This window comes from Telmatherina bonti, assembly GCF_933228915.1.
Source record: "Telmatherina bonti genome assembly, chromosome: 24".
In the NCBI taxonomy this organism is placed as follows: domain Eukaryota; kingdom Metazoa; phylum Chordata; class Actinopteri; order Atheriniformes; family Telmatherinidae; genus Telmatherina; species Telmatherina bonti.
The window spans coordinates 20,040,380-20,060,477 of record NC_136633.1 but is presented as its reverse complement, the minus strand read 5'-3'; the positions used below and the strand labels follow the sequence as shown (position 1 = coordinate 20,060,477).

At 37.4% G+C, this 20,098-nt stretch overlaps 2 protein-coding genes across 4 annotated transcripts in view; both read left to right on the top strand.

Moving 5' to 3' along the window:
* Positions 1-796: 796 nt before the first annotated feature.
* LOC306773984 (ras-related and estrogen-regulated growth inhibitor) lies at positions 797-6,010 on the top strand (the record flags this gene model as incomplete). The annotated part of the gene is made up of 7 exons (XM_079263945.1): positions 797-848; positions 2,476-2,532; positions 2,645-2,718; positions 4,788-4,926; positions 5,452-5,545; positions 5,656-5,727; positions 5,902-6,010. The coding sequence occupies 7 exons, from the start codon at positions 797-799 to the stop codon at positions 6,008-6,010; spliced, it is 597 nt and encodes a 198-aa protein (XP_079120071.1).
* A 7,601-nt stretch (positions 6,011-13,611) lies between these two features.
* Positions 13,612-20,098, top strand: part of creb3l1 (cAMP responsive element binding protein 3-like 1) — a 31,098-nt gene continuing 24,611 nt past the window's right edge. For all 3 annotated transcript variants that reach the window (XM_079263806.1, XM_079263807.1, XM_079263805.1), the window contains exon 1: positions 13,612-13,946. In XM_079263806.1, the coding sequence (XP_079119932.1) occupies positions 13,836-13,946 (111 nt within the window). In that variant the 5' untranslated portion in view covers positions 13,612-13,835. The remainder of the gene's footprint in view (positions 13,947-20,098) is intronic.

The window sequence follows — 20,098 nt, the reverse complement described above, 5'->3', positions numbered from 1 at the left end:
ATAATCTCCATTTTTCACAGAAACTACACTTCAGACTACATCTCGGTCCTAAAGCATCCATCAAAACACTTTGAAAGTGCTGAAATAATTTTACATTATTCATACTTTTTCAACCAATCCAAGGAAAAAATAATGCTACAATGTTAGAATCTCCTGTATTTCTTTCAAACAAAGTTATACTATAAAAGGAAATGCATAATTTCTTTAATGATTGTTCTGTAAAAACCAATATAGTACTAAAAGCAGCCGCGTCGTGCTGCTTGGCTGGCCATACATACAAATATTTAAGTACAATCCACTTGGGTTTGAGATATGTTGCGAATATTTGGGATGATTCAAAGTAATTGAAAAAGTCTGCCACTGAATGGATCCAAAGTAGGATTTGTGCGTGGACTTGGAGCCTATTCCTTAGGATGAATGGCTCATGTCCTGCACTGTTCCCAAAGAAAGAGAGTTCTTCTAACCAAACACAAGCAGAGTCACACAGACACAGGAGCAGACAGACAATCTCCTCATTCCCTGCCTGCTTAGTGTCTGAGGCTGGACAGTGAGCTGACTATTTTCTTCCAATACACATCTGGATTTTCTTCTGCTTCAAGGTCAGTATTATCAGCAACTTTTGCATTCAGTCATATTTCCACAACTCTGTATTTGTGTAAATGTTGCTTCTTACTCCTGTAAGGATAGCTCATAGCTTTGTGCCTCCATAAATGCTTTACTTTTGTTGACTCTGGTCTCCACTGTAGGACATTCATGAAGGGAGGGAGAGTCAACAAACACTAGCTCCAGCAGGAAAATGGTTCCCATTAAACTCCTCATTCTGGGAGCTCAGAACACTGGGAAAACAGGTAAAGCAAAGACCAGTAAAAGCACAGAGACATTCGCTGGGACTCAAGCAGGACAAGAGTTATTCTGATGTTCATGAGATAATAAAAAGTGAAGTTTAAGGTTAATCATTGTGCTAAAAATGGACACTTCACATACATAAGTCTTAAACTGTCTCACTTTACGGCGTAGTGATGTGGAAATGTCACAGCCCACCTCTGTACCCCCCCCCCCCCCGTTAAATTCTACCATCTAGCTACATGTCTGTAAATTTCTCACCAACAGATTAGAGGGGATCTATGCTAGATTATGAGTCAATAGGTCCAATTAAGGAGCAAGAACCTTAACGTTGATTTGTTTTGGGGTCTTTTTGCACTTTATGCCCATTTTTCCTTTTATTTATTTTTAATTGTTGTGTTTTTATTTTATTCTGAGACATTTTGTGATCACTTTGCACCTATAGGTGGTCCTGTAGAAACGCTTTTATATCAGTTTGATGGGGAATTCTTTAACTTCTGACAATAGTTAAGATTTTTATTACTTTTTATGTTTAGTATCTGTTTCTTGAGATCATACTAATCTTTTGTTTTTAAGAGTTGACATCCCTCTTTAGGTTTTTTGTGTCTATTGGTGCCTAATTTGGGACATTTTTGTTAAGATATCATTGTTTCTGGTCAGTTTATGGATCTTTGTAGTTGATTTGAGACGGTAGCTGTTTTGCATGCCTTTGCACATTATTAAGTATTAATCCACAACATTCTTTCTTTTTATTTGCCCTAGCAGTGGATTTATTTCCATTTGGATCTGTGTGTGTCCTGGTTTGTGTAGTCCTTTATAAGTAGAATCATAAAACGGTTTGCAGCGTTGTTACATTCATGTTTTTTGTTGGTGAAGCACTGGTTTTGCATGAAACTGGCATTTTGGCTATTTTGTTGATATAATTATTTTTTATATTTTTATGTCTTTGCTGCATGAAAGTTAATTTTTATCAGTATGATGGGGGAAAAAGACAAACTTCCTCTAATTTCATTTAATTTTGTTTCGTTTAATTTTATTTGATTATTTTTTGTTGCAGTTGTTTTAAAGGGCCACTTTTTATGGTTGTGATCATTTTTACATGGTCAGAAATAAGTTTTTAAGCTTTATTTTTTTTTTGCTACAGAAACCCAACAAAAGCTTGCACACTGCGAGGCTTTACTTTACTTCATCGGTGTGAGATTTTAGGGAACTCTTTATTGGGTAGCTTTACCTGACATAAAATAAACAAAATATGCAGTGGATAACAAAACAATATCCCACACATACACTGTATATAAGATGTTAATGGACATTTCAGGGCACAATGTTTATTCCACAATATCAGAATGACCAGTTTTCTAAAAATAAATTAAAACTATGCATATCTGAAAGTGAGGAGTGTCAGGTAACACCTCAGATGAACCGTGTCATTTTTTAGTGGGTCCCAACATAGACAAAGGCAGTGAAGTAATAGCACATATGATACGAATAAAGGATGCTGCAGGGTGCAGATCAGATGCAAACATGTTAATCAGATATCATGTGTGTGAATTTGTTACATGTTATTTGTCAGCATGTGTTTTGTTGCAGGTAACCCCCTCCGAAGCTGACATGTCTGTTTTATGTCCCCAGCACTGTGTGTTCGTTTTATTACCAAACGCTTTATAGGCGAATACGACCATAAAAAGGGTGAGACTTCAGCAAATGCTTCTTCAGAGCTGGCATGGAAAAGTAATCAAACCCAGCCTTATAAACCTACATCTCCAGCTAGCTGAATATAAAAAGTAAGATGTCTCCATAGAGGCGACGTACAGATGTAATCGGACGGTGGACCAGGAGATGGTTGATCTGGAGATTTTGGATTTACCTTGTAAGGTACATTTTAGTTTCTTTTTCTGCTTTTATACAAATAACAAGAAATGGAATAATGTCTGTACTGCATTTCATCAGCCCTAATGGTTTTAAAGGTGTCTAGATGGAAAGAAATGTGATGCTTTTGTTGCAAAAAAGAAATCCGGTTGCATGGATGTTGATGGTTGGATTACCATACATATCAGAACACATCATATGTTAAATTATGCTCCAATGTCGTCTGAAACGGACACAAAACAGAGCTTACTTCAGGACAAGACTTCTTTGGCGTTTGGAAGTCACTATTTTGTGGTATTGAACCTTTTCCACAGTATCCAGTCAGATCTCCCATTAGCTCATAACCAGATGGTGACAGCAAAATTACTTTTATAGGTTTGTAGACATCCACAAACCCGTGAATGACATGACAGTAGTTTTAGCCATCAGTATTTCCCAGTGATCTGCTTTTCAGATCCCAACTTGAACCAGAATCTGGTGACTGTGGAGACCATTAGAGTACAGTGAACTCATTGTCATGTTCAATAAACCAGTTAGAGATGATCTGAGCTTTATGATATGGTGTGTTTTCCTAGTAGAAGTGGCCATGAAAAGATGGTACATTGTAGTCAAAAAGCAATGGGCATGGTCAGCAACATTACTCAGGAAGGCTGTGTTGTCTTAACCACTGTTTCACAAATGCGGGTACGCGGACCCCTGGGGGTACTTCAAGGCATTCTAGGGGGTACGTAAAATGTTTTGAAAATATATTTGTTTTTATGTTTTCTTTAAAACATCCTTAAACAAAAAAAAATCATATTAATATAATATTTTATAAATATTTAACATATTTCATCCAATGTAAGTATACATTCATAAACTGAATTTACATTAAAAGTGGAAAAAAGTTCAAAGTTTGATAAACCAAATACAAATGACAAAGTGCTGTATTTCATGTTTTTTCTTAACCAAGAATACTTTGCAGTGGTTTGGGGGTACGTGGCTGAAAAAAAAATATTTTACAAGGGGTACTGTGTTGCAAAAAGGTTGAGAACCGCTGGTCTAAACCATGCTTATTTGGAACTAAGAGCCAAGAAAATATGCCTCACACCTGTTTCCTGCACTATTGATACAAGGCAGGATAGATACTTTCATGTTTCCACCAAATTCTGAGCCTACCTCCTGAATGGAGCAGCTGAAATGGAGACTCATCAGACCAGGCAACATTTTACAATCTGGTTTTGTCCAGTTTCGGTAAACCTGTGCAAACACTAGTCTTAGTTTCCAGTTCTTAATGTACTGGAGTGACATGTGGTATGGTCCTATGGTGCTGTAGCCTATCCACTTCATGTTGTGCATTTCAAACATTTTATTCTGCATACCTTTTCATTTGAGCTGTTTTTATCTTTCTATGATCTCTAACCGATTTTCCTCTGAGCTCAACAAGGCATTTTCATTCAAACAAATACAACCATTAATGAAGATGGTTGTGGGTGAGATCAGCTCTGTCTAAAATCTAACCAGTCCATCTGGCACGAACCATACCTGTTCAGAGTTTCTTCATTCACTGTTCTTCCTCATTGTGATGCTTGTTTTAAACTTCAGCAAGTCATCTACATGCATAAATGCATTGAGTGGCTACTATGTGATTTGCTGATTAGCTATTTCTATTAATAATCTTTTAAATATGGTCTATAGTTAGTAAGCAACTAAAAATTTACATAATAAACTGGCCAGTGAGTGTATGCTAACTAGGAAGCCATAGTTAGCTTAGTTTAACTTAATGCACATAGTTGTTATGCAAAGTGATAAAACCTTCCTATTCCCACATTTCTTCATCTTATTCACACCCTGATGGATTAAAACACAAGATATAAAGGAGAATTAACAGTTAATTTGAGAGGTTATTTTAATTCCACCCCCTGTAGTTTTGCCTTTATAGTAAGCTAAGCTAAGCTAACCGCCATCTTGCTTCATGTTTAGGTATATTTGCTGTCTTTACTGAAACCAAATAAACATACATTTAATGCAATTTCTTTAAATGTCTTAAAGTTTGGATGTTATGTAATTTCACTTTTTGTGGTATACACTAACAGGAGAGCTCAGTGGCTTCCCTGGAGTCCTCCATCCGCTGGGCTGATGGTTTCCTGTTACTCTACTCCATCACACAACGCCTCAGCTTCCTAGAGATCCCTCGACTCAAGACACTCATAGACAAGACCAAACACACTCTCGGTAGGCTAATACTGTGTTCTTTATCAGAAAAGGATCATCCTTTTTTCCCTCCACAAAGAGGCATGAACATTTTTTCAGTCTAGACATACTCTGTGGGGCTTGATGTCTTTTATTTAACATCCATCATGAAAATAAAAGCATTTCTTCTTTTTAAAGCCTTCTCAAAGGGAATATGTGATTTTCCACCAGTTGTAGCTTTATATGGGGTGTGTGCAAAGATCCAGGACTTAGCCAGCTACCTAATGAACAAGCTACTGACCCAGTGAATCCCACAGGAACAGCATGTCCACTGTTTTTGCTCGTCCAGTCAGACCCTGTTCCCTGTTCGACATCTGTCTATTGTTACCATCACACATGCACAAATGGAGCTGACAGACATTCCTTGTTTGGTAGCCCACTTTGTGCACCATAGGTAGCCTCTCCAGGCTGCATGCCACAGGATCCTCTTGTTGCTTTATTATCATTTCACTGTATGAGTGTGGATGTGTGTGTGTGTGTGTGTGTGTGTGTGTGTGTTTGTGTAAGTTGCTCCGACAGTGCTGGTTGCCAATAAAGCAGACCTGGAAATTGGCAGGGAGGTGACAACAGAGGAAGGACAGAGACTTGCTAAAGATTTAAGGTTTGTATGTTTATGCAACTACTGTTCTTAAGGCTGAAGGAATATAAACCTTTTTTTTTTTCTTTATGCAGTTTTTAAAGGGTGTTTTCTTGATGTTTTTGTGTGTTTAGGTGCGGTTTCAGAGAGCTTTCTGTAGCAGAAGCTGTTTTAGCAGTGGAAGCAGCAGTGTTTCAGCTCATTAGGTTTGTTTCTGATGAACCAAGATGTTCAGTGACACACCAGCACCTGGGATACAGCCTGGATGCTAATATACTAGACTTTTTTACCCCTACAGAAGTTCTTTCAGTTTCTAACGTTTTGGGTTTTTTTCCTAACATGTACAGTAGTTTGTTGATGTATTGTCTGGTGTGTGACAGGCTGGTGTTGGATCAGCAGCGCTCCATGCCTGACCACCGCTCCTACATGCTGACTGTTCGCCATGCTCTGACCAGGAAACTGACCCGATCAAAGACCATGCAGTGGTGACCCCAGTGAAACCGTTTATTTTTATAATTGTGGAACAGGAAATAAATGTTTTTGCTTTAGAATAATTTTTGTCAATCCTTGTTCATAAAGCTACAGTAATGTGTAGTAACCTCTTATTGCTAAATCATTTGGTCTCAAGAATTTGGCTGATCTGTACCCATTTTCTGTCAAGTCATTGTACCTGGACTTTTATTTTATCTGACCTTTTGTTACCCACTTAAAACTGACATGTGGAACATCCATCCATTTTATGTACCCACTTATTGCAATGCAGGATCACAGGGTAGCAGGGTACACCCTGGACAGGTTGCTAGTCCATCAGCCAACACAAAGAGTAACAACCACTCACACTCACTTCTAAGGAGAATATAGAGTGACAAATTAATGCATGTCATGTCATACATGTCAATAAACCTAGTTGAGACTCTTGCTGTGAGCTATGTGAATCATTTAACATATAAATTATTAAATATAAAAAAACACCTAAGTTAATGGATGGAGCCGTGCGGCGTCTACACATAACAGACAACTGAGCAAAAACAGGTTTTAAATCGTATCTTTGGCCATTTTATTATCAGCACATGGTCACAATCACCCATAAACTGTTCCCATTTCTTTAGTAAAAGTAGTTCAGCAGGTGTAAAAAAGCATTTTTTGGGAAAATAAGGTGACTCTTAAGGAACTAGTAGCTGAAAACCGGGCATGTCTTGGCATCATGGAAGCATATTGCATTCAACCGAAAAAAGACGTTTTTCTGAATTAATACGATAATTATGAACAAGAATGTCCAGTATGATGACTGGGACGTATCTACAGTACAGCAGGCTGCAGTATCAAAACCTTCATTTTTCTCAATAACCCCTCCTTTGTATGAGGATGAATTACTAAGAGTAACAGCGATAAAGAGTTTTTTAATTTGTTGTTTTATATATATATATATATATATATATATATGTGTGTGTGTGTGTGTGTGTGTGTGTGTGTGTGTATATATATATAATTTTCAAATTGCTTTATTATCACATTTAAATGAGTCTTTATTAGAATCCCTTATGAATATGAGAAAGTAAATCAGCGTGAATGCTCATTCTGCATTCATATTTACTGCTGAGATCATTCTTCTGACTGTCATATGGTTTTTGGATATCTATATCCTCCACATTTTAATATTTATACCACTTAAATTACAACATTCATTCATACATTAACCTAACCGCTTCGTCCGATGAAGGGTAGCGGGGAAGCTGGAGCCTATCCCAGCAGTCTTTGGGTGAAAGGCAGGTACACCCTGGATAGCTCGCCAGTCCATCCAAAACATGAAGCTGGTAGTTTTCCAAATTAATTTATTTCTTCCCATTTTTCTCCAGAAATCACAATATTTGCTTCATTCTCCCATTTCTCTTTTCTATAATCTGTGTTGTCAGCCTTTAAATCCTCCAGAGACCTGTTTAATTTGTAGACAATCTTTAGATCCAGTTGAGATTTACATGTTTCGGTCATTATTTTAAGTTTTGTTGATTGGGATACATCTAGATTTTCTTTTTTTATTTCTTGTTCCACATAAAGCCGCAAGCTGTAAGATCACTTAAAAAACAAATATGCTTCATTCCTGTTAGTTTATCTGCATCAGTATATAGTTGTATTAGGCTGCGCATACCTACTTCACAGCACACCAGTGGCTGTTTGTGTACTTGTTTCTGTGTCTGTTAAATGCTTCCTCCTCCAGTAGAAGGCAGTACACTCATCTTATTCAGAATGTCTTCATCTGGCAACACACTCCTTGGACCATTGAACTACTCAGAGGAGGAGTGAGTTCACTGGCTTGACCTGAACCCCCTGGAAAACCTGCTTATAAGAGTGGAAAGCACACAGTTGGATAATCAAGGATCACATTTGGGCTAATGTAATCTCTTTCTATTCAATTAGTCAGTTCATCAGCTGCCAGTTTGGGCATAAAACATCTAAGGTTGTTGCTGCAGAGTGTGCATGATGTAACTGTGAGTAAAGAAGGAAGCTGGCTTTCATTACCGTCCTGGCATTTCTCGACTGCGTCCCTGCTTCTCGCCACATGCTTCTCGCTTTTCTTTGAACTTTTCAACTTTATGATCAATGATAGTCGTCTCCAAAAAGAGACAGGAAAGAGGCAAGCGGGGAGGGGGAAACACTGGAGCTTATTTGGTGTCTTTATAGTCTGAAATCAGCAGAGAAAGAGGAATATGAGCTGCAATTTTGCAGCCAATTGTAAAGAGATGATGGAAAACTGGATGTTCAGTGTCCTTCCATTGAATCCATCATCATGACCATTTATAATATGTGCATTAATAATCCCATTATGCTGCCACTTACCAACTAACCAAAGTCTTCATATATAAACACAGATGATGAAAGTGGGCATAATTTAAAGTTTTAGATAGATTTTCTTTCTAGCAAGCCTGCTTGTGCCTCCCATGAGCTCATTAACGTTAACAGAATGACAGGAAAAAGTGATTAATAATAAAGTATAAATTGATATGCAGCAACATGAGTGGGAGCAGTCGTGAATCCATTTGAGTCTGTTAAACTCGATGAGTGTCAAAGAGCAAAGATGTGATAGATAATAGTTATTGTCTGGTAGGAGATGGTGCTTTGGGGGAGAAAACCCTTTATTGACTCAGAAAAACATAAACAGTGTGTCATCCACCTCCGAGCTTTGCTTTTACTGCTCCTCTTGCCTGTGATGCTAACACACCCGAGTGGATTAGAAAGACTGATAGAGGGAGGCAGAAGAGGATGATGTTGATCAAGTGGAGGTGACATCACAGTGGTCACCAAGGAGACAAAAGGTCAGGACCCCATGTCAGCTTTTTGGCTCAGAATAGAAAATGAGTCATACCTGCATCACAGCACTAACAGCCAATCAGAAACTGACAGTCAGAACAAGCATCAGCAGATATACAGCCAATCGTGGAGCTATTGCATTCAAACACACAAACAGCTGTGGATTTCTTCAAACTATAAACACACTGAATTTATTTATTTAAGCCCAACTGAGGGCTAAAAGTTAACGGTGTCTGCAGAGTAAAACCTATACAACAATATGTGACTGTTAAATATGTAAAAATGATAATCATTATTGTGGATTTATTCTTCTGAGTTGCATCTAAGAAAATTAATTGCTTGCTATTCATGACAACATATCTACCGACTTCAATCACTCCATTTGTTCCACTTTTTTTTCTGGCATACACCTGCTTTTATCAGGAAATCAGTCATTAATACCATGAAATGATCACATAAACTTCCCGAACTTGCTGAATTTACAAAGAAAGGTGTACCTGGAATGTTAGCAGTGCACAAAACATTTGTGTTGAGTGAGAACAGGGTGCTTGAAGGGCTTACAAATTACAACTTCTCTTTAGTTCTCAACTTTCAATTATAAAGGGTTTTAATGTCTTGGTTGCAGCTGCTATTTTTCTCAAATGATGAGTCATGATGCCCCTGTTGACATGATCTAATATTTTTAATCAAATAAAATCCCAATTACTAATTAGATTTTTTTCTTTGTTCTAATATAAATATAAAACTTGTTTTTTGAGACTTGAAAACCCCAAATTCTGTTTTATTTACATTTTATAAGGTGTTGCAACATTTTGGAATTGGATAGCACAAGAAAAGATAAAACAAAACACAACGCAAACCTTCTTTAACTTATATGAGCCATGTAAGGAACTCTTTAACTTATCCTTTATCTGAAACAAACTGTTTTAGCTCCTGTCTCTTTAAAGCTCCTTTAGCTCTGCTGTCTTCTGATTGGTGAAATTATGGTAGCCCATTTTCTAGTTGTACAGTTGTGCATTTTTGTGGCTCTCAGCATATGTGGAATGGATCATAGGAATATCACTGATCCATACATTTTAAATATTTGCTTTTTTCCTCCAACAACCCAAACATTAATCGTGCTCATTATGTGGATATGGTTATGTGTAGATCCAGTGCCGACAGGCTGAGAAGTTGATTTGAACAACAAGGGGGATGACATCAGCGGATACTTTCTTCAGCAGAAAAAAATATAAACCTACACAACAACCCCACCAAAAAGTAAACAAATGAAATTAAATTAAATTTAAAAAGAAAAAAAAATTAATCTGTTTTAAATAAAATATAAAAAGAAATAACAAAATAACTATACCAAACTAAATCAAATAAAATTGATTTAAATTAAAAAAAATTAATTGAACAAATAAATAATTTATTAAACTAAACTATACTGATTAAATTTAAATAAAATAAATCAAACCTTTTTTAAAAAAATAAAATTAAAAAAAGAAATAGAAATATAACTGTTCTAGTTAAAAAATAGAATGAAATAAAAAAAAAAAAAAACAAGATTAGAAGAGAACTATCATGGTATAAATTACAATTAATCACAAAGTAACTTCCTGTACTTGCTTCTCAACAACCTCTGTATTTCTTCAGAATTTATAAGGTCCTGTGGGAGTTACTGCAGACAATGAAAGGTCACTAAAATTATACAACACCGACGTGTGTGTGTGAGAAAAAAAGAGACAACTTATCCTCTGGGGCGAGACATCTCCGGTAAACTGATATTTGGAAGGAGAAAGAAGACACAGAAGAGGTGAAAGAAGAGAGACATAAAAAGATTGATAAGAAAAAAAGAAATGAGAAGGAAAAGCCTGGAGAGTAACAGGAGATTATTACATAAGAAATTGTTGTAGGATGAAGTATGCACACAAAAACCTGATAATAATCCTTAATGATAAAGAGCTCAGTCACTTTGTCTCCACCACACCCTCTCCTCTGACCGTAATGTGAACAATATAGCCAAGATCTAAAAGTTTGGACACTGCCTCGAATGCATGCTCAGAAATCTGAATGAAGCCCTGGGGCAAAGAAAAGTCTCGATTCACAGTTTTGTAACCAAGAACCAAGGCTTGCAGCACCCCAAGAGGCTGGAACCAAACCTGGAAATGAATTTAAAGAATGCTCAGAAAGGCCTTTTTCCAGTTCTAAGCACAGAAAACTAACATGTTGCCTGCAACACAGTGAGCAGTGGATTGTACTGCAGAACCAGTCTGTATCCCAGCAAGGTGAAAGCGATAGATAGGGAAAGGCTGAGTGATCAAGGCAGAGAAAGAAATATCTGTTTCATTCCCACTTTTCATTCCTGTTGATGCAGCATATTAGGGCTCAAAAGATTCTCATAGTATGTATTTAAACATAATTTTATGTTCGGAAGTGGAAAATCCAAAAAGATAGAGAAAAAAAACGTATTTTCTTATTAAGCCTAAATTCGCATTCTTCAGTAAACAGATTGTCATAGGTCCAAAGATGGATGGATCATATATATGCAAATTCTACCAGTTATTTATTCATTACTGGCTTAATTTAATGTTGTTGCAACCAAACCCTAAAATTCAACACCTTTCCTTTCAACAGAATCCTGAACACAAGAATACAGAGTATATAAAAGTACATTAAATGAGAAAAAGTAAAAGAGGAGAGTAACAGGCCATTTCAGCAGTGTTGCTGAGACCAATATGTAAATAAAAGGCATGTTTCCTTCAGGGCACTTTGAGCAGTTTTAACAAGCTAAAAGTGTTTTAGAAGTGGATAGAACGACTGAAGAAACATACACATTGTGACAACCAAAGCTGAAGCTCCAAATCCAAAGTACAGTACAACATTGCAACATTTACTGATGCCTTTTAATATTTGGATTTGTTGCACCAAGAAAAGCCCAGTTGGAACTAACTACCTAATTCCTTTCAATTTCAATTCAGCTTTATTTGTACAGCACCACTTCACAACAATGGCATCTCAGGGCACTTTACAGACACATCAATTCAAATCATAATCAATAACTTAGCTAAGAGAGCTTAACGTGAGCTTTGTTGCCATAATCTCCACTAGCAAGCCACAAAACACTCAAAAGAAACCAACATGATCTCCAATAACTGCACACCTTGGGAGCTACTGTTAAGTATTTTGAGTGATTAAACAAGGTGAAGTTTAGATATTACATTCAGCCACCAAGCTTTTTCCATTATAAGACTAAGAGCAAACCAGGAAACAGACTTGAAGGTATTCAAGTCAGCTGAGGCATTTAATATCAAACTCTCCACCTTAAAATCTGTTGTATTGAAAGAAATATAGGATCTGTTTCATCATCACATGTAAAAGTGGGGACAAAGACATAATGATTCATAAAAAATGGTGCTTGTTTACGACTTGGATCAGCAAATGAGGCCTAAAGTTTCCACATTTAAAACATTTCTGGGGGTAAACGTTCATAGTTTTCTCCCTAAAATTACTTAAATCATTAGGATTAGAGGTAAACTTTCTTTACAAAATCACCTGTGGTGTTATTAGGTTATTCATAATGACTCAATGTCTTGGAATAAGCAGGGCTGCTGGAGCTATGTGGAGCTATGGTTTTCTATTTATTTAATGAGGCAGATCGTTCAGTTGGCCCCTGTCTTATGGACCCAACTTCTAGTTTTGGTTCAGGAAGGAGGCACCATCACTATATTTTAGATTGATCTTAAAACTTCCCTTTTGGACACAGCTTATAGCTAGGGCTGCTTTTGGTGACCCATCCATGACTTTTATTCTGCTGCAGCAGTGGAACGTCCCGTGATACACTGAGCACTGGGGACCCAGCTTCAAGTCCCCCAGACTGGTAACCAGGTTTACCACCAGAAGTATGGCAAAGTCCACTGCTGCATTCTGAAGAAGGGTAAAATGCAGATTATTATCATCATCATCATCATCATCATCATCATCATCATCATCATTCATTTTCCGAACCGCTCATTCCAATTCAGGGTCGCGGGGAAGCTGGAGCCCATCCCAGCCGGCTTTGGGCGACAGGCAGGGTACACCCTGGACAGCTCGCCAGTCCATCGCAGGGCCACACAGAGAGACGAACAACCACACTCATGCTCACACTCACTCCTAGGGGCAATTTAGAGTGACCAATTAACCTATCATGCATGTCTTTGGATGGTGGGAGGAAGCCAGAGTACCCGGAGAGAACCCACGCATACACGGGGAGAACATGCAAACTCCACACAGAAAGGCCACTGACCAAACCCCCCCAGCCAAGGATTGAACCAATGACCTTCTTGCTGTGAGGACATAGTGCTAACCACTGCGCCACCGTGCAGCCCATTATTATTATTATTATTATTATTATTATTATTATTATTATCTAACGTTGATTCTATGCTACATATAGATATTAAGAAATAAGAGTAAAAGGATCATTTTCCTTTTATGCTAATGAATCTGCTAGCTTGATGAATATTCATAGGCTACTGAGTCCAGTGCTGTAGTACAGGTAGAATAATTCCCTTTTGAAAGTGATAAGGTAACTCAAAAAGTATCTGAAATACATATTTCCAGCTTGGTTGTGTCGATTTATTCCCCTTGTCTGGTTTTTTAGAGTCTGTTTTGCTGCGAAGTTGTGATTAAATGGGGGAAACTCTGTGATTTGTGGGTTTCACGTCACTGGGCGGGGCTCTATTGAATATTCATTGGCGCGTGGCTGACAGCGCACGCGAGCGGAGCGGAGCGCAGATGAGCAGCATCGTCCGCGCGACATAGAGCTGGAAGAGGATGCGTGATTCCGGACAGTTTTGCGTTTGACACCGATAAGAAAGTATCTGCGGTAGTCTGCGGGTTCACGTGCAGAAAGTGCGAGCAACGGTTTGAAAACAAACTGCCTCATTTTAATGAGTTGATTTGAAGACTTGCGCTCGCGACCTACTTACAGAGCCACTGTCCAACAGTCTGAAAAAAAACCCGTAGACAGACGCAGGCAGTCATGATGGAGTCTATTTTAGACAGTTTAGCAGCAGAGAAACTTTATCCGTCCGGAGGGACCAACCTGTTGGACCTGGAGGAACTGAGCGACGGTGATTTCCTCACTAACGTGGTGAGTCCTCGCGCTCATTACCTGCTGATTGCTCCCGCGTTTCCATGGGAATAAACTCTGCTGTGTCTTCCTTATGAAAATCAGCTGTCTGCGTTTTAATCAAACGCACCCCAACTGACTGTTCCGCCCGGAGCCGGACCTGAGGAGGGCGGTGCAGTTATTAGATCCTGACACACATCCGGGGGCTGATACCTTGTGTGCGTGTGTGTGTTCGTGTGTTCTGTGTGTGTTTGATTGTGTGAACTAATGTGTGAGACTGGAAACACCAACACAACCATGCAAGTTACTGGTTAACTTGTGTGTTCAGCAGCACACCTGCTCATGAATATGCTGTGTGAAGGTTTATTTGACCTTTAGACCACTTTTCACTTTATTCTCATGCTTTTTAAATGAATACTTCATTAATTTCTTAATCACTTTCCTAATATTTGTTTCCTGATAATATAGTTCTTGACGTTGAATATCATTACATATCACAGCCAAAATAAAAAAAAAAAAAAAAAATCACCTGTTTAATTGGGCTGTGATGATATGCTTTTGTCCCATTTCGATTCCGATTTTTTTGGGTGCCGATTCGATTTAAATTGCGATTCTCACAATTCTTTGATATTGTTGATTTTTGCAGATTAAAAACAAACAGGTTTTTGCTCGTCATTCTTCTAGATTTCAATTAGGAAACAAACAACACAGTAGCCAGACCATCATTCTGCTGCTATAATGCCCAAGAAGACAAGTAAAAAGATCAATAAAAACTATAAAAATGACTAAAATTTTATAATGGATTATAATTAATTATTTGAAAAAAAAAAATCCCTATTTTTTAAACAAAAAAATCTATTTTAAAATTGTGAAGCAAAAAATCCCGATATTCTATTTTTCGATTCAATTTTCACCACCCCTACTATCCCTTTTACTGTAATATCACCATCTTTCATACCTTATCTTAAAGTGAACTTCTCTAAGAGCTGTGACTGTAATGAAGAGCAGGATGTGATGGTGCAGAATCGTGCTTCTTAATCAATACAATCGTCACATGATGGTTCAGGAAGCTGCAAACTCTACAGACAACGACAGACTTGGAGACAGTTATTTCTTTCATATGGCTTTCAGTGTAATGACACGGTCGCATGTAAACACAGATCAAATCTAAATAACAGGATTGGTTTAATCCCACTAAAGTCATGCATTTAACCTTCCTCCATCCAATTCCAAGGGTGCATGTCATGCTTGAATGAGATTTACGCTCCGAGTTAATGACAAAGTGGAAAGATTGAGAACTACTGCACACAGGGAGGTTAATGTCAACAAGAATGTCTCCTCTTGTCTCTTACTCTCTCTTTTTTCCACATTGTGCTGTCCCTTTCTTTTTTTAAAAAACAGTTCAGGTTTTTCAAGTAGACCTCTATTCTAGTCAGTGAGTCAACCGTGCAGTCTGCTTGTGGTTTAAACCTCCCCTGTCTGTTCTAAATAAAGTAGTCCACTCTCCTATGAAGCCACTAAGCTGGGCTGTACCACTGAGGGCATGAGGAAGGATAGCCGCTCCTGTGAATCAACCAAATTTCAGTCTACAACTTATGTTATATGGACAGATTTATGTTTTTCTGCCTCCACCTTGGCATATATCTCCATAATATAAAGTGTTATGTATATAATTATATATAAGTGTTAAATAATATAAAGAGACTCTCAGTAGTGGACACCATATGTGGACACAATTCTTTGTAATAACTCCATCCCCATCCTTCTATTTAGCTACAGCAGCAGTTAGAGCAGACTCACATGCTTCAGTGATTCAGATGTTTCCATAGTAATTGACATCAAAATCAGTGTTTAAACTCTTTATTCATATAATAGGTTATACATTATGTATGCATAACCACAAAAGGCTGTTAAATAAGAAGTACATCCTATAAATCAGCATGAATTACTATTATATTCTCAGACAAGGACATTTAGATTTGTGATGTGTGATCTTACAAGTGCAACTTAAAGCAAATTTGAACCAGTTGACAGTATTTGTGATGTTTAATAAATGAAATAATGTTTTGTAATGATGATATTGCAAGAGATTATGATTGAGTTGACATTGCATTACACATAAATGTCAGCCCCTATTTGTTAATCTGTTTATCTTTTAAATATATGGTAAACTATCATTTTAACTTTAAAACACGTGTTAGTACACACAGCTAAGTTTTACTTAACAGTGTTTGTATTATTCTGCTGGGATTTTAGTTATGTTGTGTATGAGAATGCGTTCATGGCTAAGATTGCAATCCATAAATATATATCCATATTTTCAATTACGATTCTGTTCATGACTTGATTAAGTCATGTGCTGTGCTTGTGCACACCCGTACAGCTAACTGCTGCAGCTCTCACGTCAGACAGGATTGCCTCCAAACACTGTTCAGGCTCTTTCAGGAGAAAAAAGGATTTGCATAGTTCTTGTTGGTGGTTTTCTGCACAGATTCATAAACATCACAGGCATCATCAGGTTGTTAAAGTGTTGCTCTTCATTGAAACATGCCTGTAAATGTGAAGGGAAGTGCTTCTGTGTGCATGCCAATTTGCAATTTCTTCAGGAAATGAAATGTAGGACAATATAGTGAACTTGCAGGATCACAATTTACTCTCAAAAACACGTCATATTGCCGTATGTGAGTGTTTGGAAGCCCCTGATGTCTGTCAGAGGAGAAGACTGTCTGTCTTTCTAGAGATGAATCATATCAAGCTAACAATACAAGCTGTTAGAAATACTAATATATGATCTATAGGCAGAAGCTTCAGCACTTTTACATTCATTTTGCTCAGATGAGTGAAAATGAACCGTGCTTCAGCGAGCGCTGTCATTGTAAATAAAACCAGAAACAATGACAAAGCTCTGACATTGTTATTGTTAATACATTCAACATTGATTCCTCTGAACAGATGATTGTGACATGAATTAAGTCAATGTTGTTTCATCTACCTTTCCTTTAACATAATTTCAGCAACCTGTGTCATGTTCAAAATGAATATATTGTATACTGTCTCAACCATGTCAGATTTCGATCTCGTTATGTTCCTGAAAAGCACCAGCGGGCTCGTTCTTACATGACACCGATACAGTGGATGTGTGGATGGAGTCGTCGTAGTTTCAGCAATTCAAAATACAAAGGGAACATGAGAGTTTCCTCTTAAAGCGTAGATGATTTTGTGTTTCTACATGACTCTTCCTCACCAGCGGAGGCAGATGGCCACTCTTCCTGATTCTGGTTTGGCTGGATGCCTCTTCCTATTGAGATGTCATCCCTGGTGATAAGCTCCATATAACATCTATTGGTTTCCTCAACTAAGCAACTTTTTATGAATTGACATCATATAAATGCAGCTTGGCTCTGTTCTTTGTTCTTTACTTGTATCCATAATAAGAAGCCTGAAACTGTGATGAAACGGCACACACCATTTTCATATGAAAACGGTTTCAGCTCACTGGTTTTTATAAAGACGCGCTTTGTGATGCATTTCGGCTGGAAGTTGCAAACTTCCTGCTCTGGATATTACTTGCCTCTTTCAGCACAGAGTGTACCCTGTTGGCACTCAGAGGGAATAAGAAATAAGTGTTCATAAAGCTGATGAAGGTCAGCTTAGAGTCATTATCAGTCAAAGGCTTAAGTGCAAGTCATATACCACAAAATAAACCAGCCATTCCTTTGTTTAAAGAAACAACAGTGTACAAACATGTAGTTTTGTTGCTTTAATGTTAACACTTTTCTAAATCTCAGAGCTCAACTTTATATGCAAAAAAGAAAAAGAAAAAAACCTGGCGGTGACTCTTCTTTTTACTTGTTAAGCAACACATCTCTAAGTTCCAGTCATGAACCTTACAGAAAGTTCAGTAAGGGCTAATAACACCCCGAGGTGCACACAAGCTTGGCAATTTAATGCAAGCTTGGCTCTAATCTGGTTAATGACTGCTGGCACAACTGCTGGACTGTCTGATGGTTGTATCATGGATCACACTTAAACAACACAGTTTATTACCTGCTGGGAGCTCATTAGATGCTGCTACACATCGGCATGCCACTCTTCTACAAAGCCTAAATAAAATAAGAATAGGGTTGCCACACGTGTTTTTTTTTTTAAATGAATTATAATGTAATTAGTTTTTATTAACACATTTTATACAGCCTTTAGACATAGACACTACATACTCACATGTTGGATCAGGTCTTAGCTCTTGTATGTCAAAGCATGTAAACGCCTGGCAGCAACATTACTCTATTTCATTTAAATATTTTCTGAAGAGCAGGCCGAAGGGCCAGTTTCCGCCACGCCTAGTGTGAATCAAACAATACGGTTTTATGATTTTCAAACCACTGAACCAAAAACAGTTTCAGTCTTACTCTGTTTGATGTGACTGGCCTCAAAATTCACATGCATTGCTAAAAGTAACTCACATTTAAAAGGAAAGCAGCAAAAGCTCCCAGCTGCAAAGCTAACATTAGAAATGTTTACTGTGATGGTGTAGGGGGAAAAAAACGAGCTTGAGTAATACTTTATTATTCCTAGTTTGTGTATTATTGGCCAAAAATACACATATGTTCAGAAAAAAAAATTAGATGAAAATTAATCATTAAGACTTAGGCTTGTTGTCACTGGTTTTCAGATACTTTTTACACATTTTTATCTTTTTTCTCTGTCTATAACATTTAGATTTAGCCTCTCCTGCTCTTTTCTTTGCTCTTAATCTCCATCTCTACTTAATTCTATTTTATTCAGTTCTACTCTCCATTCAGACCCTGTACTCCAGCTTTAGAAAAGCCACACCCATCTCATTTACATGCTGGTTGCTGATTGGCTCCTCAGCTGCCATAAGGAATGCATAAAGGCATGCAGCAGTGTGTGCAAGAAGGAAAAATTCTCCTCTTCTGTTTTATTGGGAACTATAACTTGGTTTACTTCTGTCTCCCTCCCTCACACACACTCCCACACACACACACATACATAGTAACAACCTCAGCTCCCTGCTCTCACTCTCAAATGTAGTTCAAGTAAAGGCAAATCCTGCCAACCCACTGCAGACACACACCACCACATGAGGACAAATACAGTCAAGAACACAACCTTTTTCTTATCTGTGGCAGCCAGGATTACAGGATAATGACATGACTTTTTCTTTTTTTTACTCCTCTCCTAAAAGTGTAGTTTCATTTGTTTTCTGTGAAGGGGAAAAACCTTTTTGTTTGTTTGTTTGTTTTATTTTATTTTAAAACATTAAGTATTCAAAAGATGCTAAATTTTATATTATTATTATTTAAATATTTCCTTTTTTTTAAAAAAAAAAAAAAAAGAAATTATTCCCAAAGGTAATAATAAAAAAATAAAATCCTAAAACTTTTGTAAGCTTCAAGTGGGCTTAAAGCTCAGCCAATATTTTTATTTTGTGGATAAATGAACAGAGGATAAACGTCACATTTGATTGTGGATTCTATATTTGCCCTTATGTGGGTATTGAATTAATATAGACATACATTATTTGACCAGCTTAGATCAGCCAAAGGGATAACGTCTTTGTTTTCCTTTGGTGGGTTTTAGTTGAATTTAGTCTGTTAAGTAGAGTGTTAATAAAGTTGCAAAAAGTGTTGTTCTTGTAAAAAGTTGTGTCTAAGACAGGAAGTTTTCAGCAGAGTCTTCACGTTGATAAAGCAGTTTCATAACTTACTAAGTATGCAAAAAAAAAGGATTGTTACCCCAAGCCTCACACTTATGTTTCTGTTACTTGTTAATCAGCCAATCCGAGGACAAAAAACATGAAATATGAAAGCTTTTTAAACGGAAAGATTAAGCAAAATTTTCATTTAGCCTCAGTTCATTTTCAGGACACAAGCCACAAATGACTAACGGCAGCATAAATCTGCTGTCAACATTTGTTTGAACAAATCAAATTGATTGCCAATAACCGCGTTGAAGGCCAAATGTGAGACTGTATGTCTTTTTTTTCTTAAAAGGCTTTTTTTCTTTGGCATTTACAAGATGTTCTGAAGATTTTACGATCATTTCCACAGTAATATTTCTTCCATAATATCTCACAGTTGTGTCTAGGCCCTCAGTAATACACTTAATCTTTGTGCTTTCTTTGAAAGAGAGGGTAAATAATCCTCTGAAAT